Below are 27,601 nucleotides of genomic sequence, written 5' to 3'. Positions count from 1 at the left end.
CCATATATGTATTCTTCCGAACTTTAACTAAACCAAATCAAGAGTATATAAAACATAACAATCTTGGTAAATCATATCTTAAGTTGAAGATTATATAGAACCTTTGGAAGAAGAGGTAAAATAAATTGGTGCTTTTACTTCCCTTTAAAAGAAGGCTAACCAAATTGCATGCATATAGATTTCTTTTCAAAGTTTTCTATTAATCCCAATTTGGGGTTGAGGCTTTTCTCCATCATGAAAAAAGCCAAGAGTGAGATGAATGAAAAATTTTGACATTTAAAAAAAAAAAAAACTTTGACCACATGCATAGTGTGTGTGACAATGAGGCTAGTATAAAATTATAAATTATGGGTGATTTATATGTAATTTGTAAGATTGTAAATAAGCCGAGTTTTATCAAGTATTGAATGTTTAAATTTGGCTTAAGCTTGAGCTTGGTTTGACTTAATTCATTAGTCAATCAAAGTTCGAGCTTAATGATTTAATTCATTCATCAAGCCAAATTAGAGCCCAATATCAATCTTTTGCGCTTGAGATTCAATACAAGTACATTATTGATTGTTGAACTCATTTGATTCAGACACGAGGTCTTAACTCCCAATTAAGTAAATATTTAGTAAGATACTAATTCATTTTTCACGCTCACATCAAGCTGTATTACTAAGCCATATAAACCAGCAAAAACTTGGCTTGTTTTTTCTTGAGATTCCTCTTATTCATGAGCGTGTTCATGCATAATTTCTTTTTTGTTTGAGTTCAGCTTGTTTATTAAACAAGCCTAAAATTAATTACTAAATTTGATTCATTTATAAAAAACAAACATGAACAAATTTTTTATGGAGTTGTTCATAAACGGGTTAACTTATTTTAAGCACTAGTAATTTGTCCTAATATTTTTTTTTTTCAGTTTTATAAAGATAAAAAAGGAAAGAAAATATGAATTCCAGATAATTTAACCAATAAACTTTTTGATGATTAAATAAGAGATCTGGAATTAAAAAAAAAAAAAGAAAAAAAAGGAAAGGAATAATGATCACGTGGAAAAATCACGTGAGAAAAGAGAGTACTGTTAGCAGTTAAAAAGGCGAGAGAATGATCCATTTCAAACGTCACAGGTCTCATTTTTGGTTAACCCACCAAAATACAATACAATACTCCAAAAGAAAAAGAGAGACAAAAAACACGAAGCGCCAACGCTAACGAAGAAGAAAAGAACGCAAAAAAAAAAATCCCCAAACCCTCTTCGCGCCCTAACCTCCTATCTATTCCTATACACAACACAAACACTACACACACTCTCTCTCTCTCTCTACACTCTATACATCATTGCATTTCTGAGTGCGAGAGAGAGAGAGCGAGAGAGTGATCGTTCTCGAATCACTCAATTATGAGTCAGCCGTCGGCGCCTCCTCCGCCAATCGCTCCGGCGCCGCCGCCGTCTACCGTCGGAGCAGGCGGAGTCCAGGTTCGATGCGCCGGTTGCAAACTGATCTTGACGGTGGCGCCTGGCGTGACGGAGTTCGTGTGTCCGACTTGTCAATTGCCTCAGATGCTTCCTCCGGAGCTCATGAAAGTCCAATTCAAGACCTCCGCCGCCGCCGCCGCAACGACGCCGCCTCCTCCTCCTCCTGCGGTTCCTCCCTCTTACTCTCCGTCTCTGCCTCCTCCGCCTCTGATTCTCCCCGCGCCTCCTTCGTCGCAGCAGCAGCAGCAGCAACAACACGTGCCGGCGCACGGCATCGATCCGACGAAGATCCAGGTGCCGTGCGCTCACTGCAAGGCCATTCTCAATGTCCCTCACGGCTTGGCGAGGTTCACTTGCCCTCAGTGCAACGTTGACCTCGCGGTCGATTTGTCGAAGCTCAAACAGTTCTATCAACCTCGCCCGACTCCGCCTCCGCCTCCGCCTCCCGAGGAAATCAACGAGGTTTTGCTCCTTTTCTCTCTGTAAAATTTCATTCAATTGATTAGGTTTTTGTGACCGTCTTTTTTGCTTCTAGTGCCAGTGTTACTATTGGTGGAATTGCTTAAAATGATTGAATTGATTGCATATATGAGTTGTATTTGGCGCGAGATGATGTACATTGTTTGATTGATGCAGATTAACATGTATTGCTTTTATGTTTATATTGGTTCTATTTATAATACTACAGCAACAACAAAGCCAAGTGTAGAGGTTTTTCTTAAACGATTGAATTGGTTACATATATGGTTATGTTGTTAGAGTTATTGACGAGGATGAGTTGTGTTTGCTGTGGGAGGATGTACATTGTTTGATTGATACAGATGTGAATTTAGGATTCGTTTCGTTTTAATTGAAACGTTACTGATATCGTTTGAAAGATAAGAGAAGTCATCATAAGGGAGGTGTGAAGATACGTGCGACATTGGCAGAGTGGGTCTCTTGAGAAGAATCATACTCTGCTTACACCCTTAGCCACTGGCCATTATTACCTAGTAGATCAAACTCCTCAACCAGAGTGCGCCAGAAATGGAAAGAAACCCTATACTACAAGAAATGGTTTAGCATTGACACATATAGCATAACATATAATGCTGTTATGTTTGTAGAAGTTCTATTTATAATACAACAACAACAACAACAACAAAGCCAAGTCTTAGTCTGAAAATTTTGGGGTTGACTATGTATATTCACGAGACTATTCAGGGCCTGTCACATGTTTTCTTCTTTTGCAGCTCAATTCTATACAAAGTCATAGACTCTTCAATAATAATAACGGGTTCAAAATTCACTAGGTGCATGTGTAACTTACCAATAGAGATAAACATTTCTGCAATTTGAAATTTGTTTACCTACAATCACCACCTAGAAAACATTAGTGCATGTACATATATTTTTTTGAATTAAACAATAGAAGGCGCCAATCCAATTTTGACTTAGCATATGAATGGATTCATTATCATGTTTGCCATTCATCTACATTTTCCTCTAATTTGATGTCCAACAGAAGAAAAAGATCATTGTGTAGACATAAAGAACATGCATCACTAACTCTTATGAAGAAAAATAGGGCAACCAATCAAATACAGCAAAAGGTGACTCAAAATCACTTTATGCACTTATGATTATTTTATCTTTTGAATAGATGTATAAGGTCTATTAGATTGTCTCTCAATGATAGGTGATGAGTTCAAGTACCATTTGGTGGGGTGGGTATGGTTTGCATTCCTATTACTAATGGTTGCTTGAGGGTTAGGATGATAGGAACTTTTAACCAAGCCCTAATGGGAAAATGGCTATGGCGATTTAAAACAGAAGAAAAACACATTTGGTGAGGTGTTTTGTAGCTATGAAGTATGGTGAGGAATTGGGTGGTTCGAGTTAGAAACCTGTTTGAAGAACATATGGGTGTGGCTTATGGAAAAGCATTAGGATGGGGTAGTAGTTTAGGACATACTTTTACAGTGTTTACACTTTGATGTGGGAGATGGTTCTTGTATTTGTTTTCGGCATGACAGATGGTGTGGGGATCATTCTTTGAAGGAGTTTTTTCTGGTTTTGTTTGAATGCTCCATTGCTAGAGAGGAATTGGTTGCTTCTATGCTGGTTAGACAGACCGTAGGGGAAATGAGGAGTCGGGATGTAATCGTTCCTTTTGATTTTAATGATTGGGAGTTTGGGTGGTAGCTTCCTTCCTTATTCTTCTTTATTCAAATATCCCTTGAGGAGAAGGCGGCGATATATTGAGTAGGAGGTTGGAAGGGAGATGGTGCATCATTTATTGTTCATCTGCATTGTTGCATTTGATTTGTGGAGTTTTGTCTTAAATGCAATGGATGTTACCGGAAAAAGTCCTTGATCTCTTGTGTGGCTGGAGGAATTGGGTCGATAAACTTTTCTCAGATACTTTGAACTTAGTGCTGTTATATTTGGTGTGGACATTGTGGATGGAACGAAACCATTGTACGTTGGAGGATATGAAAACTTTGGTGACTCTTTTGATAGCATTGTTCCATAGATCTTTCTTTGAGTAGTCCCTTGCATGGGGTTTTACTAATAGTAATTCCATACCAGATTTTATTGAGTTACTACTCTTGTGTACATAATTTTCTTCTTGAACTTCTTCAGACTCCTTTGTGTCAAATTTTGTACATGCAGTCTTCATTCAATAAAAGAAGGCACATTAGGGTTAAGAGTTTTCCCAATTTGTGAAATTGTATGCTATCACAAATTGGATTGCACTATATATTTATGTTAGAGGATAGGATTTCATTTTCTGTATTTGGTCAACGGCTAAAGCACCTCATCTTAGTTTAATAAATGTGCTGGATACCCTTAAGAGAAATGCAAGAAATCCTCCCCCAAAACCGAATGCTATTAGCAGTTATACAAGCCCCTGAATAGGCGAACCTCTTCTTTGTTTAGCAATTTCAAAGCTTCCCTTACATTTTCATTGATTCAGTTTTCTATTTAAAAAAAAAAATGCCACCAAACTTTACAACTCTAGGTTTTTCATGCTTGCTTTAGGAAAATTAGGAATTAGGAATTTAAGTAATTAATTATCAAGGCAGTGGAGTCCCATCCCTTGTACCATACAAATCATTGCAACTTTTCATCACTCATTCAGAACTACACCCACAGCCAGGTTCCAACCATGATAAAGCTATTGATTACACTAAGGGGCCTTCCTGGTAAGAATACTGCCAGGAATCTCTCATTTTCTACATAAAGCTTCATTAATCTCCGATTTATTGATGTTTCCTTATCACAAATTCTGACTTTAACTTTCCTCTTAATTGCTTGCATCATCAGCTCTTTACTTTTAGTCTTGGCCTCCATGTGTTTTTGCATCCTCAGGGACCAGATATGGTAGACTGCTGCACCCAATTTTGCATGTTATCAGTTATAGCCTTCAAGCTAACTAGATCCCAATCCAACAATGTACTCCATCCAGTTCAGGATTCTCAATTAAACAGCATCTCATAGCTTCTCTACATATCCTGCCAGTTAAGCTGCATTGGAAGAATAGATGCTCTCTATCTTCCATATTACTTCTGCAGTAGTAACAACTCATTTCACCTCGATTCTCCACTGAGCTAATTTTCCCCTTGTGGTAAGCCTTTTCCTCATAGCAAGCCAAAGAACAAAGGCATGCCTCAGAAATGCGAATGAAAACCATATAATTTTCCACCAATCACTTCGGGCAAGTAGGTCTGCCCCTATTACAAATTGTCACCAAATGCAGCTTACTTTGTATAGCAACCAGATCCTCAGATCTTGTTGGTCTTCAAACCCTAGTCTTAACCTTAGTGACACTTGATACCTTTGCTTCAATGTTGCTGGCAGCAAGGAGTCCTTAAAGGTTCCAATTTTTGGTGATCCTCACGCAAATATCTGCTTTTAATTTGTGAAATTTGTACATGCCATCGTCATTAATTGTTTAGGAAGACTTTTTCTTCCGATTGATTTTTATTTTAAAGTCATTTTGGTTTCCTTCCACCCACACTTCTGTTCTCCCTTTTTTTTGATAAGTACTTCTGTTCTCCCATTTACATTGTACTTTGTCAGGTAGCCATTGAAGTAGAGCGAGAAGAAGATGAAGGTGGCTTGGTGGGAGAGACGTTCACAGACTATGTGAGTGATTTGTTTTTCAAGACATAAGAAATGCTATTTGGGCATTTTCTCTCTTTTCTTATAGTGACTTGACATTTCAGTTGAAACTTTCAAACCAGAATTTCTGATGATTCTTGCATGAATCTTTTTGCAGCGCCCTCCGAAACTATCTATTGGCCCTCCCCATCCAGATCCTATTGTGGAGACATCATCCTTATCTGCAGTTCAGCCACCTGAGCCAACTTATGATCTAACAATCAGAGACGACTTGGAAAGCTCCAAAGCTTTGTCATGTTTGCAAATTGAGACATTGGTCTATGCTTGTCAGGTAGCTTTTATAAAACACATGGTTATAATTCTTTGAATGCTCCTTTACTTGTAAGATAATGTGAGTTTCCATGGCAGAGACACCTCCAGCACCTTCCCACTGGTACTAGGGCGGGATTCTTTGTCGGAGATGGAGCTGGTGTGGGTAAAGGCCGAACAATTGCAGGTTTAATATGGGAAAACTGGCACCATGGGAGGAGGAAATCATTGTATGTTCAGTTGCAATCTCTGTGTGCATGCTTAGTTTCGTATCATATATATATATATTTATTTATTTTTTGAAACCTTCCCTTCCCCTTGGGAGGAAAGATAACTGCATATTCTGCTGGGCAGTACTTGAAATATATTTCAATTCGTGTTTTGTAATTATTTTTTCCTATATTCAATGATCTTACACAGGTGGATTTCTGTTGGTTCAGACTTGAAGTTTGATGCTAGAAGAGACTTGGATGATGTGGGAGCAAATTGTATTGAAGGTAAAAAAAATTATACCAGAAGTAATATATACGGCAATAATTTGGTTGTTTTAGTATATAAAATATTCTCATTAGAGTGTTGTAATTCTGCAAATGTAAAGGCTTTATCAAGATTGGCATTACACTTAATAAATTTGAGGATGGGGTGGCGATTGAAAGAACTAGAAAGGATAGATGTGATGTGAGTTTCATGACTTATTCACTTGTAGAGAAAAATAAAGAGATCCTCATTGTTTACAATTTCCACACAATTTTAATCGTGGAGCACTGGGGAGTAATTGTAGCAATTATATTTAAGTAAAATATATATATTTAATTGCATTTCAAGTATATTTTTTTTGCATGGTTTCTGAGTGTATTTGGGAATTTTGATTTTTTTTCTTTTTCTTGTTTGCTTTCTATATGGTTGCCTCATTTTGTTGTTTGATTTTGCTTGGTTTAATTCTTCACATGTAAGTGATCAATTTGTTAAAATAATTTAAAGAAGAATATTACTTGTAGGGCACTATCGTCTCAACTACTAAGTATAGATTTGGGTTTCTTATTTTGAGGATTTTTGAAATGTTTATAGGATTATTGCTGTTATTCCTTGCCTGATTGCTATAATATATTTTATGTTTGTAGTGCATGCTTTGAACAAGCTGCCTTATTCTAAGCTTGATTCAAAGTCTGTTGGGATCAAGGAGGGAGTTGTATTTTTGACATACAGCAGCCTCATAGCATCTTCTGAGAAAGGTCGGTCTCGTCTGCTGCAGCTTGTGCAGTGGTGTGCATCAGGATTTGATGGTCTTGTCATATTTGATGAGGTACTAGACTTTTGTTCTTTGGAAATGTTATTTTTTAAGTTGTGTAACTGATGCAATTAAGTGCTCCAAGGTTTCAATATATATATATATATTTTTACCTTTCATTGCTAAGGGTCAATGGCTTCATTGTAGTGCCACAAAGCCAAAAATTTGGTACCAGAAGCTGGAAGTCAGCCAACACGTACGGGTGAAGCAGTTCTTGATCTGCAGGTTTGTCCTAAAAAACTAGATGCAGGCAGATAATAGTAAAACTGGGCGTCCACTAACTCTTAAAATGTTCAAAATTTGAATATCACAGGCTCGACTTCCTGAAGCTCGTGTTGTTTATTGCTCAGCAACTGGTGCATCTGAACCACGCAATATGGGTTATATGGTCCGCCTTGGTCTTTGGGGAGCTGGAACAAGTTTCATAAATTTCCGTGATTTTTTGAGTGTGTTTTCTTGTCTCTTAAGTCATAGCTATGCATAATTGTGCTTTTTTTTTTTTTGTTTTGTTTTATTTTATATCATTTTTTATCTATATTGAATATACATCTTTCTTACTTACCCAAAAAAAAAAAACTTTACTCTCTCCTTTTTCCCCCTTACGCACCTTTTTTTTAGGGTTTTAACCAAATTGAATTTTCAACGTGTTCCAAGCTCCTAGGCATTGGAATACAAAGTTGCAAAAGGGCAGTTTCTGTAGCATCTTCAAGATCTTTTAAGTACACATAGACAGTTTCACAAATGAAAAAAAAATACACATGAGACATCTCCTTTTTAATTTCATACCTCAGCCCACTCCTGAATCGAGCAATAGTCATAGGTTCACCTTCTACAACTTCAAAAATAATAAATAATTTCTTCTATAGCTTTGCATAATCAATCACATGCACTCACCTTGCTCAAGAGTATACAACCAATCAAGCAGAAAATCTTGAAGGTGTCATTGAAGAATTTTTCTCCTAGAAGCACCTTACCATCTTGCTAAGTCAATCCACTTGTATAGGATCTCCCATGATGTCAAGCACTATGGCGAAACTTGCTCTGATACCAAATCTAAGACAAGACGGAAGCTTGAATGGGCTCTGCTACCAATTTTGATGTAGTATCTTTAGAAACTTAGCACTAAATTATATTTCTTGTTGAGATCTTGAAAGGTTCTTTAACATGAGTTGATGTTTAGGGGTTTAGTTAATGAGAATACGGGATTTATTGATGACTTTTTGGTATTAAAGAATGACTTAAACATGAAATAAAGAAAGAACACTTGGAAATCATATCCTCAACTTAAATGGGTTGCTAGAATTGAAGTGAAGCACATGTTTTAAAAAAATAATTTAATAAATTTAAAAATAATTATTAATGAGAAAGATAACAATCAAATTATCAAATTATCATATAAATTGAAATAAAACATTTTATATAATTTATATAACATTTATATAAGCCCTACTTTTGTAATGTTTGTGTTTTTAACACAAAAATTGTTAGTCAAGTCATTTTAATTTTTTGGATCAGCTAGATATGAATATTTCCATGTAACGTTTCTTAAATCTCCAATAGCCATAATTCCCTATGACTAATTACTAATAATAGTTAATAATCTAATCACTTAATGACTATAAGATTATAAGAAGTAGTTTGCTATGTTCAACATCAACTACTAAAGTAACTAAAAAAATTATCACAAATATATTATATCATACTCTTATTTTTTTTTTCCCATGAATGAGCTAAGAATATTAGGAAATAACAGTCTGGTAATTTGTATTGAGCAGATATTTAAAAGGGAAAAAATAGAAGAAGAAAAAGCTGGGTGGGTTATTGCTTTGGGGAGAATAAACCAAGAAAAAATAAAAATAAAAATAGAGAAGAACTAGGGGTTGTGGGTTTCAAGAGAAGTTACACTCAATATATATATTTTTTTGGATAAGTAAGTTACATTAAAATTATGCCAAATCAATGGATTATATTAATAATGTCAAGATCCCATAGTTTTAATTCAGTTTTGGTTGATTTTTAAAAAATATAAAAAAGGGTGAAAATCACGCTTTGGGTTTTCTGAAAAAAGTTGAATGCTCCTCGCTTTAGAGGCAAAAAGCACTAGAGCCTTGAGGCTTTGCGCTTAAGTGCACTTTTACCAACACTGCTTTATATAGGCTATTGTTGAATCCTTTTTTAGAAGGACTAGGATTTCTAACTAACTTATTCCTAGTTACTGATTGTAGGAAATGTAAAATTTAATCATTTAATTAATATTCTAACCCTCTCCCCTCATTTGTGGGCCCAAACTCTACCTTAATTTGTAGGGCCCAACACGTGGGATTTAACATTTTAAATGGGAGATAGAGTGGAGACATAGATCGAACTTAGGATCTCCTGATCTGATACCATAATAAATTTTCGATTGTTCTAAAAGTTTAAATTTTTAAGAAATTGTAAATTTAATCATTTAGCCATAATTCTAACTTGATAAATTATTGATTGTTCCAAAAGTTTAAGTTGTTTGAAAGTTGTAAATTTAAGGGGTAACTACGCTCTACCACCCTGAAGGGCCTAAACTATATCTCGATTACACTTACCATCTTCAATTTTTAGAATGCACAATTACCACCCTAAACTATAACTCGTGTTTCACTTTGTACCTTACAGTTAATTGGGCTGTTAACTTGAACGAAAAAGCATGTCACATGCCACTCATGCAACCTCTACATACGGGGCACCACATGAAAACACCGAATCGCCTCTCTTCAAAAACAATGGTTACGTGGCACTACAAGAGTTAAATTTGTTAAATGATTTTGTTTTAAGGGATTGGAGAAGGAAAATTTGGTCTTTTCATGTTGTGGCACATATGCAGAGTTACATGAGTTGCACGTGACATGCTTTTTCGTTCAAGTTAACAGCCAATTGACGGTAGGTTGCAAAGTGAAATATAAGTTATAGTTTAGGGTGTTAATCATGTATTCTGAAAATTTAGGGTGGTAAGTATAAATGAGGGTATAGTTTAGGGAGATAAAGTATGATTTCCCCTAAATTTTACCATTTAATGATAATTCTAACTCTTTCCCTCATGTGTGGGCCCAAACTCCCATTTGATAAGTAAGGTCCAACATGTGAGATTTTTAACATTTTAAGTGGGAGGTAGAGTGGAGATAAAGATTGAACTCAAGGCCTCTTGCTTTGATACTTTGTTAAGTTAACAATTTTCCCAAAAGTTTAAGTTGTTAGGAAATGGTGAATTCAATAATTTAATTAATTTTCTAACAACTAGGATTACTAAAAATAAAGAAAAGTACTTAAGAACTTGTAAACCAAATAGGGAAAGTACTCAAAACACAAAATAACTCATGGACCTTTGGTACAGCTAGGGATAGGCCTTTCTTAAATACTGGAAACCTACCAAAACTGCCCCTAATTTAGTAAAACTGAACCAGCTAGGGATAGGCCTATTTCTTGTTGTTCATCATCATGAACTTCTTGTATTCCTCTTTTTTCTATGATTTATAAAAGTTTTCTGATTACCTATCAAAAACTAAAAATAAAATAAAGAAACTTAATACTAAGACTAAATAATAACTAAGTAGCCTATGAAAGGTGCCATGAAATCCCCACAGCTAAACCAGACCACAAATATTGAATCCTTTGGTACTTAATGTTGTTTTTCTTGAACTCTTTATTATTAGCATCATAGTTGCACAAATTTGTACAGTATTGAATATCTTGTTCTTATAAATATAATAGGGTGCTTCTCCTCCGTTCAGGTAGGCATTTTGTTAGCACTTAAGATCTTATTGAATATGTTTGCCAACTAGCATATACCCACATGACCCCAAGCACCTCTAAACTTAAATGGGAATATCATTAGGTTCCATGGCTTTTCCCAACATTTTCATCCTCCTCAATGTGTCTTTAAACTCAGCTTTTCCCATTTTCTTTTTTCACCCAAGTACTTCTAAGGTTTCTATCCTCTATTGGCTTACTCAAATTGCTCCAATCTCACGTATCTCTAAAATTATAAAGTTTCTTATAATAATCCTTTCATCTCTCTTTAATTTCTTCCTTTACTAACACTATTTGATCTTCATCTTTAATGCACTTGGCACAATTCAAGTCTCTTGTTTTCATTTCTAATGTTTATGATAAGTTTGTTTTCATTTCTGTTTGCCTTAGCAAATTTATATTTATTTTTTTCTCCATCCTTTGTCCCTAACTTGCTATATAATTCATAGTAACTCTTAAATTTTTCCTCTTGGATAGCGTTCTTTGCTACTTTTTTTTGCCACTTCATATAATTTTGGCTTAAATATGCTTTTGGTCCTCAACTTTTAGGGGTGATTTCATTTTGGTCCTCAACTTAAATATGCCTCATGTACTGTGTCTTGTTACTATCCTTTCCGTGATCTTATTGTCGAAATTGCTGACATGGCTAATAGAATGCTTGTGTGTCACTTGATTATAGTCCGAAATGTGTGCATGTTATAAGCTTAAACAGAATCCCTGCTGCACCCGGCGTGCTTTAAAGCTTAAAGCCCAGGTTTAGCATGTTATGGTGTCTCAGCAAGGCAACTTAAATGATGCCAACCTGTGAAGCGTGAATATGGATATAGTGTATGGGTAGAATATGATGTTGATATGATCATATTTGGATTAGTAAACTATAACTGGAATGTCTGTGTGTTTTAAATGTTAGAATACCTGTAGTTGCTGCTTACAATAACTTAATCATGCTAGCTTCTCTTATCTACTCTGTGTCATTCCTTTCCCTATCTATCATTATTTAATTAGCCAGACAAGTAATGGTTCAAGTGACAATCTCAATTGCAGTGTCATGTTTAAACACATGGCTTTAATTTTAAGCAGTTCATCGTATAAAGATATATGCATGCATCCATCATCCATGCACACCACACACTAGCACAAAATTCATCAATTCATTTACTCTTTATTAATGATGAAGGTAATAATATTTCATTTTTGGTTAATGGTTACTGTTCATACAATTTGTTTACACTCTCTTCCCCCAATCACTTTCGTGTTTTTTTTTTTTTTAAAATTTTTTTTTATGTCACTTTGTTAATGTCCTACTTAAACTAGTTAAAATAACACACATCATTTTCTAAAAGAAATTTATTTGCAGATGCTCTTGAAAAGGGTGGTGTTGGAGCATTGGAACTTGTTGCCATGGACATGAAAGCAAGGTTATTTTTTGTGTAAAATTAAAGAAAATATTTTGTTTTGCTAATAATGGAATGTTGCTTTTAAATCTCTTCCCCATTCTTCTTTGCTTGATTTACTTGAGCATTTAAATTTGAGGGATTGCTTGTACTCCCCAAGTACACCGCTGGTGCACATGGGTGTTTTAAATTTTTTGTTACTTATCAAAAATATGTTCTCCACATGTCAGGGGGATGTATGTATGTCGTACACTTAGCTACAAAGGAGCAGAGTTTGAAGTTGTTGAAGCACCATTAGAAGATGAAATGATGGTATAAGGCACTACTTTGCTATATTGACACTGCATAAATAAAATCACCTTTTGTTGTTATTAGTTGATATGTATATGTTTCCAATGCAAGCAACAGTTGCAATTTGGTGTGTACATGCTTCATAATCTCAGTTTTTGGCCTTGGCTTAATGAAAATTATTGTTGGTACTTGGCTGTAATCCATAAAATTGCTCACATTGTTTGGTTGCTCTTGGGTGAGCTTATTTGGGTTGTTGTCCTTGATGTTGTTCTCCACCCCCCCTGGGCGGGAAAATTTGTTAATTGGTTAGACCTTGTGCTCAAGTTCTATCGGGCCCCCTTGAGTAGGCCAGCCAAAGGAATGGAGGAGGTACTTTCGTGGAGATGCAACTTTAAATACGCACACATGCAGACATCCATGTTTGTCTGAATTCTGTAGCTGTGGGTGAAAAAGAGAGAAAATCTTTGCAATATTATGATTGTGACCAGTGTAGTGGAAATTGTACTAGTTGTCTGGTTTGAGCTTAAGGGATGGGAACTGCTGATTCCTACAAGAATGTGCATGTGTTTTTTAAATGTTTTTTTTGTGGCTTTCTGTAGGCTTTGCTTCTTTTTTGCTGAGGTGTATTTTTTTTTAATGATCATTGTGAACAACTAAATTCAATATCTCGTATGAGCGCATTTTAAACACCATAAAGCATTGTCCTTATTTATTTTCAATATAATATTCAATTTATAATTTTCTTGTTTCTTGAAATTTCTATAGATCTCTAGAGTTTTATCATCCTACTTTGCTTTTCTTAGGAAATGTATAAAAAGGCTGCAGAGTTTTGGGCAGAGTTACGCGTGGAATTGCTGTCAGCAAGTGCGGTTCTTTCAAATGAGAAACCTAATAGTCAGTTGTGGCGATTATATTGGGCAAGCCATCAGGTATATGACATGCGGGGTCATTGGTACTGGCTTTAATGGCATTTCATTTGAATTTTTATTTCTTTTTCAAGCTCTTACTCTATTCACATAGTTGCTATGTTTCTCCATGTGCTGTTGTAGCGTTTCTTTAGACATATGTGTATGTCAGCTAAGGTGCCTGCTACTGTAAGACTAGCTAAGCAAGCATTGAATGAAGATAAGTGTGTGGTGATTGGCCTTCAGAGTACCGGAGAGGCACGGACTGAGGAAGCTGTGACAAAATATGTGCGTTTTGGTTTTGTGTTAGTTCTAAGCGTATACTACTAATCTATGTTTTTTGGATTATTTGATATTCATATTTGAATGCTTTTTAATTCCTTGCCTTGAACTAGGGTCTTGAACTAGATGATTTTATTTCGGGACCTCGAGAACTATTGCTAAAATTTGTGGAGGAAAATTATCCTTTGCCAGAAAAGCCTGAACCTCTCCAAGGCATGTAGTTGGTTATCTAGAGCTTTTTTTGTATCTTTCATAAGTCTTCGTAACTGAGCGTTACTTTCTTATTTTATTATAGGAGAGGAAAGTGTAAAGGAGCTTCAACGGAAAAGACACTCAGCGACTCCCGGTGTCTCAATAAAGGGGAGGGTTAGGAAAGTTGCAAAATGGAAACCTGCAAGTGATGGTGAAAGTGATGAAGAATCTGATAGTGAGTTTACTAGACACTGTTGGATCTGTTGCGTTTATCTATCAACTACCTTCTCTTTTGTACTATAAATCTTTTGCAAATCAGATTTTATATATTTGTATTTAACTTGCAAACTTGGTGTGCCGTTTCCCGACCTTGACCTTCATCAATGTCTGACCTTTTTCGTGTCTGGAGGTTTCTCAATTGTTACTTGTTTTCCTTGTCTTTATCTTCTACTGGACTTTTCATAGGGTGCATCACTTTTAGACTGTTTAGTAGGTGCAACAATTTTTTTGTCAATAATATCATTCATAATATATGTTTTACTTGGGTGTTACTGCTTTTGGTGCGGTGCATATTATCTGCTGAGACAAAAGTTGTGAACTTGTTGAAGTACTTGCTTTCTTGTCACTATGGTTTTTTTTTTTCCTTTGAATTCTTGTCACCAAGTTTCTGTTTAATCAATGCAGCTGATTCTGCTCATGAATCTACTGAATCTGATGATGAGTTTCAGATTTGCGATATTTGCAATTGTGAAGAGGTAATTTCTTTTGACATAACAAGCTGGCTTGAGAGTCTGCAATATGTTACTAATGATTACATTCTTCCCTGCAGGATAGGAAGAAATTGCTTCAATGTTCCTGTTGTTCCCAACTGTTCCATCCTGCTTGTTTAGTCCCGCCTGTCATGGAAATAGTAACCGGAGATTGGTCATGTCATTCATGCAAGGAAAAAACAGAAGAATATCTTCAAGCAAGACATGCCTATCTAACCGAACTTTTAAAGAGGTTTCCTATTTCAAGAGTTGTTCATCTTTGGAGGGTTTATGGGTCTGGGGGTGGTAATTTTTTAAGTTACAAATTGCTTAAGTTAGTAATACATGTGTTTAAACCTTGGTCATAGGTATGAAGCTGCTATGGAGCGTAAGACCAAAATTTTGGAGATTATTCGTACTTTGGGTCTTCCAAACAATCCTTTAGATGACATTATTGATCAGGTGGTGTCCACATGTCGTTATCATTTTCATGAATTGTTTACATTGTATTAGTATGAATATTTGTAGTTTTGTATGCATTCCATGGCTTTTCAAAAGTTCTCCAAAATTCTGCTGAAGAAGGATAGCTTCATGATTTTTTGGCATTGAGTTGAAGCATGGCTATGACCAGTTATAGGCTTAATATAGAGACTGTTTTGCATATAGCATCTGCAGTCAACCTCTATGCTTCTGGTTTGGGAACCTGTGAAGATTGATGAGATGCTTCTTTGTATGATTGTATCTGACCTAATTATTCAATTTCCATCACTAACCCAAGAACTGCAGTCAGCTGAAGTTACTGAATATGCAAAATGAGCTGCAGTTCTGAAATCAAACAAGACTTTCCTAACCAGGGTATGGTGTCAATGACCTGTGAAGTGGGATTTGAATTGGCAAACAAAACAATATTGGCCAAGTGAATGCAGCAACATTTGGGGTGAACATTTTCCAATATTCTGCCCTTGAGAGTATTATATTTAGTTCAGAGTTAATAGTTGAAGTCCAGTACCTGGAAATGTTGTAGCACTGTACCTAATAGCTGGCAGATGGGATGTGGCTTTCCTAGGTGACATTGTCAACTTGCTAGGTTCTGTTTTTCAGTTGGCTGTGGGATCAGTCCTGAAAGACTAAGAACTGTGAACTTTATGTCTGTTTTTCCAGATTGAAGCCATTAGTTGAGTGGTGATACTGTTGTAACTTCCTGAGTTCTTTGAGAGCTCAACAGCTACTTTCTCGTTAACAAAGCCTATCTGTGAGGAAGGTGACTACATTCTTTTTAATATGAATAAGAGGGGGAGGGGGAGTAAAAGAAAGGGGGGGGGGGTGGGGTGTGATAATTTATTATTGTAATTTGTTGCCTCACATGTTAGTCTTTGTTCTTGTGTGCACTGTCAAACTTCACTTTTTATACCTGGACATTGGATCTGTTTAGTTAACAGTGGAATCATGGGCAGTTCTGCTGCATCTAATGCTATTATCCTTGTTGACCATGCATGTAACTTTATGCAGCTTGGAGGGCCAGAAAAAGTGTCAGAAATTACAGGGAGGCGAGGCATGCTTGTAAGGGCTGCTAGTGGAAAAGGTGTAACTTACCAGGCACGGAACACGTGAGTTTGGGTATCCTTTTCCTCATGGTTCTTTGTTTTTGTTTTTTTTCATGGTGGCTAAAAGTTACTATTTTGTATATTGCTTTAGAAAAGATATCACAATGGAGATGGTCAACATGCATGAGAAGCAGCTCTTCATGGATGGTAAGAAATTGGTGGCCATCATTTCCGAAGCGGGGTCAGCTGGTGTTTCTTTGCAGGCAGATAGAAGAGCCACAAATCAGGTATGTTTATTTTGTGAAACATTTTCTCATATGCAGGGCATGGTTTTTCAACTACCTCATCTGCATGTGTACTGCAATTTTCTTCTTAGTAAGAACTGAAAATAACATCCCTAGAGGATTCAGATATGTAATTTGTTCGCCATTTTCTTTTCAAGCTGTTCCCTTTTCTCATTTTTTTTTTTTTTTCATTTTACTATTTAATGACAGAAAAGAAGGGTGCATTTGACACTAGAACTTCCGTGGAGTGCTGACCGAGCAATTCAACAGTTTGGAAGAACTCATCGGTCAAATCAAGCCTCAGCGCCTGAGTACAGGTTACTAAATGCCATATATTCAAATGATAGCTGCAATAGCTTGGCCTAGCAAAAAGAAAAGGAGAAAAGGCTACAATAGCTTGTACTCTTAACTTTTCCCCAGAAATGAATTAGAAAAGGCAACCTCTCTTTGACCTACATCAAATGTGTGTGGTTGTGGAGGGTTTAGGGTTTAGGGTGGATCTAGGGTGTAGAATTGTTGATGAAAGGTTAGGGTTCAAGATTGAGTGTGATTGTAGTAGAACAGAGAAGATTTGATTTAGGGTTGAAAAGAACAAAAAAAAACATAAGTCGATTTTTTTTCACAACCTGTTAACAGTTCCGCAAATAGTATTGCAAGGGAAAAAAAATCGAAGAGAAAAGGAAGGGAAAAAGATCAATAAGGCTAATGTGTTTCAATACTCAAAACACTCAATAGTTTATTGATCAACTATAACTTGTTTTGAGTACAGAACTCATAGACCCTAACTCTAACTTCTTTTAGTAGAATGAGGACTTCTGCTTCAACTAGTAAACCAAATTCTAATTGAATTAAACCAAAGCCCACAGTTTCGGAGATATTTGGACTGCTTTCCCTCTTTTTATTTTGTGGGTTATCTGGAAGGAACGGAATAGCCACACTTTCGAAGGCGTGGAACCATCTATTGCAAATTTGGAGCTCAGTTTTTAAGTACTTTCTATGCGTGGATGGCTACTTTAAGTGGTCATTCTTTTTCTAGCTTGCTGGAATTTCTTGATTGCCATACTTTTCAGTGATTTTGATTCACCTTCAGTATTCATCTTGTGTACTGCTTGGTGCTTCTGTCCTTTTCAATTATTAAAATTGTACTTGTCAAAAATGAAAACCCATGGCCCATACCCAACAATTGTAGAATTACAAAAATACCCTTGACTCTAGAATGAAGAAATAAAACATAAAATAAAATGTAAACCCTAGTTAACCACTGTGGACACTTATTCTTGGATTTTGCCTTAACCTTAGGCTTCCAAAGAGGATATTCTTTCTTTAACCATGTTATTTTTTTTAATAAGTATTTCTCTAACTATTTTATGGTTACGCCATCCATTTGTCTCTTGACCATTACGTGTTACAACTGTCATGCTTGTTTCTCTTTTTACTAAACTTGCTCTCTATGTACTCTATTTTAGACTTAGCCTCAGTCCTTTAGATTTAAAGCAACCCTCTATATTTCTTACTTGGTGTTGACTACGCAACTAATTTCATCCACTAAAACTATACTGTCCTCGAAAAAGCATACACTAAGGGACTTCAACTTAAAAGTGTAGTAAGTTCATTCATAACCAACACAATGAATTCTTGATGCAATCCTATTGTGATAGGAAACTCGTGACGTCTCCACTTGTTCTCACACTTGTTACAATTCCGTTAACTACACAATCCTTATACCCTAGTAATGCTTTTGCCAATTTGAATTAGTTGAGACAGTTGCAAATGGTTGCTGCATTCAAAGTAGACGTCTTTGAATTTGTTTGACAAATTAATTTTTACTCCTATGCTTTGCAGGCTACTCTTCACTAATCTAGGCGGAGAGCGCAGATTTGCATCAATTGTTGCCAAGAGATTAGAATCTCTTGGTGCTTTAACACAGGGAGACCGCAGGCAAGTTGGATTTGTTCTGGTATTTTGGTTATGAAAGCACTATGTGAATTCAACTTATCAAAAAAAAAAAAAAAAAAATTTATTCATGAACCCACTGAATCCTGTGCCTTATATGTGATTGAATACATTGCAGGGCAGGGCCAACTTTGAGTTTTGGTGCTTATAATTATGATAGTGCTTATGGAAAGAGGGCCCTTGTGGTGATGTATAAAGGAATAATGGAGCAGGTTCTTATTTTATTTTATAGCATTTCCTGACAATAATATCTCCCTTGCTCTCTTTGTGCTAAAACTAGTGGAAAAAATAGGCGGTATACCGTGGGAACTAAAAAACTCATACTTTTCAGGATTCTCTGCCAGTTGTACCTCCTGGATGTTCATCGGAAAAACCAGAGACAATCCAAGATTTCATTGTGAAGGCAAAAGCTGCTCTTGTGTCTGTTGGAATAGTTAGGGACACAGTTCTTGGTAATTGTTAATACTAAAACCATCTACTTACAACTGAGTGGAATAAAACCATCTACTTGTTCACATTCTTGGAACTATCACTTTTACTTGGTTTTATATATATGATCGAGTTTTATATTTGGCACAGCTAATGGAAAAGATTCTGGAAAGTTGTCTGGCCGTATTGTTGACTCAGACATGCATGACGTTGGACGTTTCCTTAATCGGATTTTAGGCTTGCCCCCTGATATTCAAAACAGGTCTGTGGGTTGTTGATTGGAAAGTGATATGGTCACTGCAGTTAGAATTGTGCTTGTTATCTTAACACATCCATCGAAACACAGGCTGTTTGAGTTATTCATCAGCATCTTGGATCTCCTTATTCAGAATGCACGCATTGAAGGGAATCTTGACTCAGGGATTGTTGATATCAAAGCTAATGTCATTGAATTGCAAGGAACTCCCAAGGTTAATTCTTCTTCTGAATCTCTCACTGGGTTTTCAAATTTTGTCTTACTAATTTCTTTTTCCGTGCAGACTGTTCACGAGGACCAAATGTCTGGGGCATCAACGGTGCTGTTTACTTTCACTCTTGATCGTGGAGTCACGTGGGAGGTGCCTTTTCCATTCCAAATGTTAAGTTGAGTGGGTTGTTGATTTTGGAAAGTAACTAAACACGTCTAGTTCAATTTTCCTGTTTCAGTCTGCAAGTACCATGCTTGACGAGAAGCAAAAAGATGGGCTTAGTTCAGCAAATGATGGGTTCTATGAATCTAGAAGGGAGTGGTTGGGGAGACGTCACTTCATTTTGGCATTTGAAAGGTATTATATTTGGATTTTCTTATATCCATGCTTTTTCTTGTTGAATCTTATATCCATGCAATCATGCACTTGTATAAATATAAATTTCCTGTGTACATGGTCTACTTTTTGATTTTTAATAAAAATTTTATTACTTATAAAAAATATACATTTACATAAATAAATCAAAGGAGTCTAGAACAACTTATTGTTTTCATGTCTTCTTTATATATATTATTTTTTTGGGGGTTTCAACTTTCTGACTTGTTGGCCTGTCTTCATAAGAATGATACTATTTTCTAAAATGCTAAGGGCCTATTTGGTGTGAGGATTCCTGTTTTTGTTTTCAAAACAATGTGAATATGTTTTTCAAAAAATTGGGTTAGAAATCAGTTTCCAGGGAACAAATTTTTGCAATATGCGTGTTTGGCTGCATTTTTTGAGAATCTTTTTTAAAGAACTGAAAACAAAAAATATTTTGTTTGGGGCCAAAATATTTACAATAATGCCATTGATTTTCAGAATACTGAAAACTCCCCCAAGGGCTCTTTTCAGAATGCATGTTTTGAACACTGTATTTTGGAAACTATTTTATTAAAACTGTATCCTCAAAACACCTACTCAACACTAGATTCATAAGTGGGACCCAGCATTCTCAGGTTTCAAAAGCAAAATAATGTATTAAAAACCTTCTACCAAACTGGCCCTAAATTGATACATTAAGAATTTGGATATCTTCTGCTTGAAAACGCAAGGAATGTTGTATGCTCATATTATGGGTGGCAGTTTCAAAGTCAACAAAAGTCATACATATTGAATTTTAGATTAGAGGTACTAGATCTTTGGCAGCGTTCGGATGAGGGGAACTGATGTTGAATAAAATTGTTCCTTATGTATATTATTTAGTTCTTAATTTAGGTAAATATTTCTCCCTATCCTTTTTTTTTTGGTCCCGTATTCTATTCTTGGTTGTCCTAAAATACTTCAGTTTTAAAAGTCAACTGTCATTAATTACTTTTTTTCCAATTACCCTGCCATTTATATTATTTAAGTGTGTGTGTCTATATATATATATATAAAGTGGACAAAAAAAGGGGACAGAGGGTGTATTACATTTTAACTAGACTGGACTGTATATTGGTATTATATGGGATTAGCTAATGTTATCATTTTTTTCCCCTTCAAATTGCTTGTTATTCATCTTGCATGGTACCATTAAGTAAATATCTACTTTGGTTACTAATTGCTAGAATATGAGTGGCTTGAAACTCCCAAGTCCAGACATGCTTCTCGCATTAAGGGAAGTTATCTCGAGTTAGTTGAACAATATGAATGTAATTTGATGTTCTTATATCAAAACCGGTTGTTTCTCTTTGACATGTTGAAATTGCGGGCTTGATTTTACTTTTTATGTTAAACCATCTCAAGGTCTAGATCTGTTGACTATATTTTTTTGGGGTTAAGTTACCTAGTGTGATTTTTTCACTTTACTATTGGAACTTATGTCCTTTTTATTTTGAAACCATCCCATATAGTTTATTCTTTACTAAATCTTACAAAAAAAACCTCAATTGTCATATTTATGTGCACCTGCATTACTAATGCACACCGACGTACACAATTGCATGTTTATAATTCAAAGTAGTAAAGCTACCTGCTTGACTTGCTCTTTTCATTGTTATGCTCTGAACTGTGTTTCAGTTCTGCTTCTGGAATGTATAAGATAGTCCGTCCTGCTGTTGGGGAGTCAATAAGGTATAGATTTTTTTATTTTCATAATTAATAGATTTATATGATAAAAGATCATAACTATATTGTTTTTTTCTTGGTAGTTACCTGGCTTTATTAAGCTTTGCACTTTAACCTCTAATTTCTAACCACCTTATTTATATGTTCTCCAGGGAAATGACCCTGTCAGAGCTTAAAAACAAGTACAGAAAATTATCATCTTTAGAGAAGGCTCGTAGTGGTTGGGAAGATGAATATGAAGTATCATCTAAACAGGTAGACTGTTGGTGAAGTTATTTTTGTATATATAGTTGAGTGATGTCTGCATAGAACAACATAAATGATCAGTTTCATATGAATAATTGGCTAATTAGGTGTACATGACCTGATATTGAAAATTGCTATTATATTTGTGATTAAAAGCATGAATTGCTTACTTGCTATTCTGTAACAATGCTGTTCAAGCCACCTTCAACTAGATGTGTACGCTCACGCTGAAACAATGTGGCTCATAATTTCTTTCCACCTAATATTTCCTAAAATGTCTTGCTGGACTATGTAGATTAACATTTAGTTGTTCCAACTAAACAGGGGGTGACTAATAAATGTTTGATACTGCAAACTCATTATTTTTTCAGCATTATCTAGTTTACACACCACATGGTACAAAATTTTAATTTTAGCAAGACTAAAAGAATCCCAATGTTAGATTATATGTTTTTAATACGAATGCCAAATTGCATGCCAATTGGATGTTATTTACCATTCTATCCGTAAATATATTTTATATGTAGTATCCAAAGTACACTGCCTGTGTACTTGGGGTTCTCCCTTTTGTTTTATTCTTATTTTCAAAGAAGCACTATTACTAGTAAAGAAAAAAAAACTAAGTTTTATGTGCAATTCTAAAATACGAAAAACTTGAAATCTTAACAAATTTGTTAGATTTAGTAGTTATTGATTTTTAATCATCTTGATATTTTTAAATTTACGAGGAGGGTATAAAGAGATAGTATAATGCAATGTTGGACTGTTAAAAAACTCATCCAATAAAAAGTTGTTAAGTGGTGTGGAAATAACATAATTACATTAGGTGTAGCTTAAATGTTAGCCTATATAAATAAATAAGAACCCTGGAGTAGTAAGTGCAAAGGATTCCTTGTATTACCTCCTTTACTTCTTCAATTTCTCTCTTAAAAGTTTATGAGTCTTTAGAATTAATTAAACTGTTATCTATTCTGTACTTGTGCAAGAACTTGTACTGTAGATTTTTAATTTCTAAACCTGATACCCTAAATTAATGGTTGGTGTACATGCCTATCGTTTCTGGTTTTTTTTTTTTTTTTCATCTTTTCTTTTAGCTTATTTATCTTTATTTGTAGTGCATGCATGGCCCCAATTGTAAGCTTGGTGACTACTGTCAAACCGGCAGAAGAATACAGGAAGTAAATGTATTGGGTGGGATCATCCTTCCTGTTTGGGGCACTATTGAGAAGGCCCTTTCTAAGCAGGTAACCTTGCTTCACCTGCTTCTCAATTAATATATCTGTGCTGGTTTTGTAATTTGCAAAGCAAATAGTTGTTAAAAGGAAGCTTGTTTTCAAACTTGGTAATTTACTGTGTTCAAGGTTCAAAAGAGTCCTACTAAGTTCTGCATTTATTTACCAAGGTTAAAGTTCAGAGTTCATTGCATCTGAAGGTGAACAAAATTTAGAGTTGGAAGTTGGATATTAATTGTGAAATAAGTTTGTACTATTCTAAAGATTAAAAATTAAAATAACAATAATAATGTGACAAGTTTGTTACGCAGACACTAGAATGTCAAACTATCTCCATGATTCTAGGTTGTCCTCTACTGCAATTGCCTAGTCTATCTTTCTTTCTTCCTTTTAATAGAGGTTTTGAACACTCTTGTACATATTCTTTCCAAGATCAACCCATTGGAACTACTTCCTTGAACCTCCCTTTTCTCCACATCACTGCTCAGGTTTTGAGTGAAGCAGCAGAAAATACGATACAGCAAAAGCAAGCTACTTTTATTTTACTAAGTTTTCATTTAGTTTATTCCTTCCTTGTCCCCGAAGCTATGTCCTCCAACTGATCCTATCAAAAGGGGTAGTTTATCCTCAGCCTAATTGCTTAGTCATTATCCAAATTTTGAAAGGTGATCGAGTTTGTGATGGGGTAAAGGACAAAGTATAATTTTTAGGATAATGTTTGATACACAAAACTATTAATGTTCAATTCTCAGTTCAAGTCGATTCTTGCCATTGAGAAGGCACCAGTCAAGGGGTCCAAGAGTAGATTCTTTGATAAATAAGATATTGATATTGGCTGCTTATTTCTCTGATTCTGTGTATTGTAATTTTGAGTGCTTGATAGGTGTTCTTATTCCTGGAAAAGGGAATTTGGGAGCTTGAGCTCTATCAAAGATTACTTTTGGGTACTTCGTCCTGATTTGGAATAAGAGTGACACAGGGCAACCGGAACAATTTAACAATAAAATTGAAAGAAAGGAAAATAAAGGAATATAACCAATGAGTCCTAGCTTGGAGTCAGCACCAAGTGGGAAAAACCGCTAGGAGTCGACACCTAGGGTGGAATTGGTGTTGGCACCAGACCAAAGAGACCAAACAGCCATTTGTTTTTTCATTTATCAAAATATCAATCATCTCCTCAAGGAGTACAATAGGTTACTTATAAAAGATTGTTAAACCTTAGATCTAATTGGCGTAGGAGACCCTAGTTTTCTTATTACAACAATAACCTATATCCAAATTGAAATACTAATAGTCTAATAAACTACGAGGACCTAAGTTAACAATAAGAAATTGAATCCCTATTGACAACCCATTTGGATAAATTTCTGTATCTCTGGTGTCTTTGGAAAGTGAGAAGTAGCAAAATTTTCAAGGGTAAGATTTGGATGCTAGTATGAGGAGAGACAAATGTGACTATATATAAGTCTTTGCATGGCCTTCTCAGATGGGGCGGGTTGGGAATTCTGTGTTTACATGTCTTGTCTAGTAATAAGCATACTTCTTTCTGACCCTAATATTTTAGTTCCATCATGTTAAAATGTAGAGGTATTAGGACTGTATTTTGGCTTGCTAGAGAGTAATAAATTTTCGCTTTGGTCCTCCAATTGTGAGGACTAATGTATATTTTGTTCTACGTAAATAATTACTTATCAATGGGTACTGAAATGTTATGTAGGCCCGCCAAAGCCACAAGCGGCTACGTGTGGTGCGTATAGAAACTACTGCAGACAATCGCCGAATAGTTGGGCTTCTTGTCCCCAATGCAGCGGTTGAATCAGTGCTTCAAGGTTGCTCTCTCTCTCTCTCTCTCTCCACAACACTATATTATTAATATCAGGGGGAAAATCCAAAAATACATCTTTAGAGAGCTCATGAATGAAGCCTGCAACTACATATCTATTGTATCCTGATCAAATTTATTTCTTCTGAGGAATTCACACATGGGGGAAATCAATATAATTTTTATTTGCGCACATTGCAGATTTAGCATGGGTACAAGATATCGACGATTGATATGAACAGCTTTTTGCTCAAAGTGATAGCTGTTTGTATCTGTTATCACTCCTGCCAAGATGCAACATTTTTGAAGCAGGGAACGTAAATTGTTTGAAGGAGCCCGTGCAAGGTTGTCACTGTAGAAGAGGAAAGGGGAAAGAAAAAGAAAAACGCATACTCTGCACCATCCAAAGGCACTGTGCAGTCCCATTCATTGTGATTTTTTTGATTCTGGAATCTGGCTCCAATTTTTTTGTGATATAATTTTGTATATTGTCAACATTGTCACGAAAGGTGAAAGACGATAGGTTACTAGGCTGTATTGATCATAGTTCTGCTTGAACTAATTTTGTATCAATAACCATACTGTTTTAATTTAAATATTAGATGAAATAGAAAATCCTTTTTAAATAGATTAATTTACCAAATCCAAAGCAAGCAGTACAATTACATCAGACAGACACACCTCACCCAAAAGGGCCAAAACACGCCGTAATTTATTCCCACTATGAATACATCAAATAAACTCGTAGATCAGCACACAAAAGGAGCATCAACATGATGGTCACTGCAATAGAGGCCGGGTCGCTGGCTAAAACCCTGGCTCTTTAGCAGCTGTCTAGCCCTCAAAACAAGCTCCTGATTGGTGATTTCACCACCCGTCTCCTTGATGATGGTCTGAATTGCATTGCTAAAAGCTCCATAAGCTGCGGCAGCACTGCCTCCAGGAGTAGCATCAGCTGAGGTTTGGTCAGTCTGGCAGCCACTAATCAGAATTCCATTGTCAGGAAGTGCTCGCTTCATTGATCCAGCATAAGCCTCTTTCTTGCTACCTACTTGTGTCTCCAGGGCTGGCTTTGAATACCCCTCATGGTTCTCCAGGCTTTGTTTGAGGAAATCTTGAGCCAGACTTCCAACCATTCCCAACAACCCACCACCCTCTCCACTGTCACCTTCATCGTGCCTATGCTGAAGTTTGTTAAAGATGACCTTCATGAACTTCTTCACCTTTGGCGTTGCATCTTCCCCAAAGATGTTGTAAAGTGCTGGCCGTAGCTTCCCAACATCAATGTCATCTTTACCGGATTTCTGCTTGAGTATTTCGATGAGAGTTGAGAGCGGCAGAGATCTACTCTTCAAATAGCCGTGCTCCCCATAAGCAATATCTCTGTCAACATCTTCTTCCTCCTCATGATGACGACGATGTGGGATGCGGATTCCACGGGACTCAAATGCATCTTCCACACTCTGTTTCAGGAAATTTCTAAATCCAAATCCAGAGCCCGAGCCCGAGCCTGAGCCCGAGCCATTTCCTTCACGCTTTGTACTCTCCCCAATCTGCTCCTTAGCCTCATCAATGAGGCCACCACTGTGGCATGAATCAGAGACAATGGTCAGCCGGCAACCTTCTGGGATCTGGTCTACCAAATCCCTGAAATCATCATCTGTTTACACACACACACACACAGCCCCACTAAGCTTTAGCATCTAGCATCCCTTTTTTCTGACCAGGAAAGATGAGATTCAACCATTCAAATGCCATTATTAGCTCCTTGACAGTCAAGGAGCTAATAATAATTATGATGAATTGAATTCTTCCAAGGTTCCAAATTCCAACGCACGTTACTAAATAAAACACTCCCAAATATAAAAAAAAAAATAAAAAAGAGAACTTTTTTGAGGAAAAATTTCACCCAAGAGACATTGCCATCAAACATTGGAAAAACAGATCATATTGCCTCTTCCATAAACTTCTCTTAGTGTTTTTTATCATGATGTTTTATTTGTAATGCACATATAGATTGAGAATCAAATAACAAAAAACCAGGGGTCACGGATCACGTTCCACATCATTCCTTAAATTCGAGAAATTCAAGAAAGATTTTTTGTTTTGTCTTTTTTCCAATGAAAATCTATGCATCATTTAGGAATATACCCTAGGACCATTTCCAGATCATGTTCAAGAATTCCACAGTCAGGCAAAGAGATCTGAAATCATAGTCATCACAATTATGAAAAAGAAAAAAGAAACCCGATAAAGTAAACAATCAAAAAGGAACCATAACACAATCAAAAGAAAGATTAAAAAAGATGAGAAAGAAAGAGATATTAACCAGTGATGAGATTCATATCACAGGGAACAATGCACTCCTCATATCCAGTATCATCATCTTCACCAGCCTCCGCTGGCAGACGAGTCCCGTGGCCACTGTAGTGCACAAACAACAAATCTCCAGGCTCAGCTGATCCCACCAGATCCTTCAAAGCCTTGCGGATGTTTTTCCCTGTTGGCTGAGTGTAAGACTTATCTGTGTCGATCAAAACAGTGATGTCTTCCTCTGAGTATCCATACTTGTCCACCAAGCACTGGTACATCCTCTTCACATCGTTGATACACCCTCTCAGCTCTGCCTTCGTATCTGGGTAGTTGCACCCTATGAGAACCGCCCTCTTTGTCATGATGATCACTCACTGTCTTCTCGAATTTTTTTTGCCTCTTAACATTATTTTTGAAATATTTTAGCTAGTTGTCATATTTGCAAAACTATATAGCAAACTGGC

General features: G+C 36.0%; 2 protein-coding genes across 3 annotated transcripts; one reads left to right on the top strand and one right to left on the bottom strand.

Annotated features, from left to right (window-relative positions):
- The first annotated feature begins 1,121 nt into the window (after positions 1–1,121).
- LOC142617145 (protein FORGETTER 1) lies at positions 1,122–25,452 on the top strand. 2 transcript variants are annotated; one of them, XR_012840906.1, is made up of 32 exons: positions 1,122–1,927; positions 5,531–5,596; positions 5,730–5,903; positions 5,981–6,111; positions 6,302–6,378; positions 7,003–7,184; positions 7,317–7,394; positions 7,483–7,615; positions 12,307–12,367; positions 12,574–12,655; positions 13,438–13,563; positions 13,684–13,827; positions 13,935–14,034; positions 14,117–14,248; positions 14,698–14,768; positions 14,843–15,015; positions 15,131–15,224; positions 16,272–16,369; positions 16,458–16,593; positions 16,801–16,907; positions 18,433–18,528; positions 18,662–18,755; positions 18,875–18,995; positions 19,123–19,234; positions 19,362–19,442; positions 19,512–19,589; positions 19,678–19,796; positions 21,477–21,530; positions 21,677–21,779; positions 22,886–23,014; positions 24,720–24,831; positions 25,026–25,452. XR_012840906.1 is itself a non-coding variant. In XM_075789859.1 (32 exons), exons 1-32 carry the CDS (start codon positions 1,388–1,390, stop codon positions 25,055–25,057), a joined length of 3,879 nt encoding a protein of 1,292 aa, XP_075645974.1. In that variant the 5' UTR covers positions 1,122–1,387; the 3' UTR covers positions 25,058–25,452. The 2 variants fall into 2 exon arrangements, 1 of the variants encoding a protein (XP_075645974.1); XM_075789859.1 differs by having other exon boundaries at positions 19,319–19,442.
- LOC142617147 (metacaspase-4-like) lies at positions 25,430–27,601 on the bottom strand. The gene is made up of 2 exons (XM_075789860.1): positions 27,154–27,601; positions 25,430–26,484 (listed from the first exon to the last, which is right to left on the bottom strand). Exons 1-2 carry the CDS (start codon positions 27,497–27,499, stop codon positions 25,574–25,576), a joined length of 1,257 nt encoding a protein of 418 aa, XP_075645975.1. The 5' UTR covers positions 27,500–27,601; the 3' UTR covers positions 25,430–25,573.

This window comes from Castanea sativa, chromosome 11 (assembly GCF_040712315.1).
Source record: "Castanea sativa cultivar Marrone di Chiusa Pesio chromosome 11, ASM4071231v1".
Taxonomy (NCBI): Eukaryota; Viridiplantae; Streptophyta; class Magnoliopsida; order Fagales; family Fagaceae; genus Castanea; species Castanea sativa.
Note: the sequence above shows the minus strand (reverse complement) of the source record. Positions and strands in the feature narration are given on the sequence as shown.

Bases quoted from the DNA above. Each gene is read 5' to 3' on its own strand.
- LOC142617145 (XM_075789859.1), top strand. From the start codon at position 1,388: ATGAGTCAGCCGTCGGCGCCTCCTCCGCCAATCGCTCCGGCGCCGCCG. The intron at 15,016-15,130 runs GTTTCCTATTTC...CCTTGGTCATAG, and splicing joins CTAACCGAACTTTTAAAGAG to GTATGAAGCTGCTATGGAGC. The intron at 18,996-19,122 runs GTAATTGTTAAT...TATTTGGCACAG, and splicing joins AGTTAGGGACACAGTTCTTG to CTAATGGAAAAGATTCTGGA.
- LOC142617147 (XM_075789860.1), bottom strand. From the start codon at position 27,499: ATGACAAAGAGGGCGGTTCTCATAGGGTGCAACTACCCAGATACGAAG. The intron at 26,485-27,153 runs GTTAATATCTCT...GTGTGTAAACAG, and splicing joins TGATATGAATCTCATCACTG to ATGATGATTTCAGGGATTTG.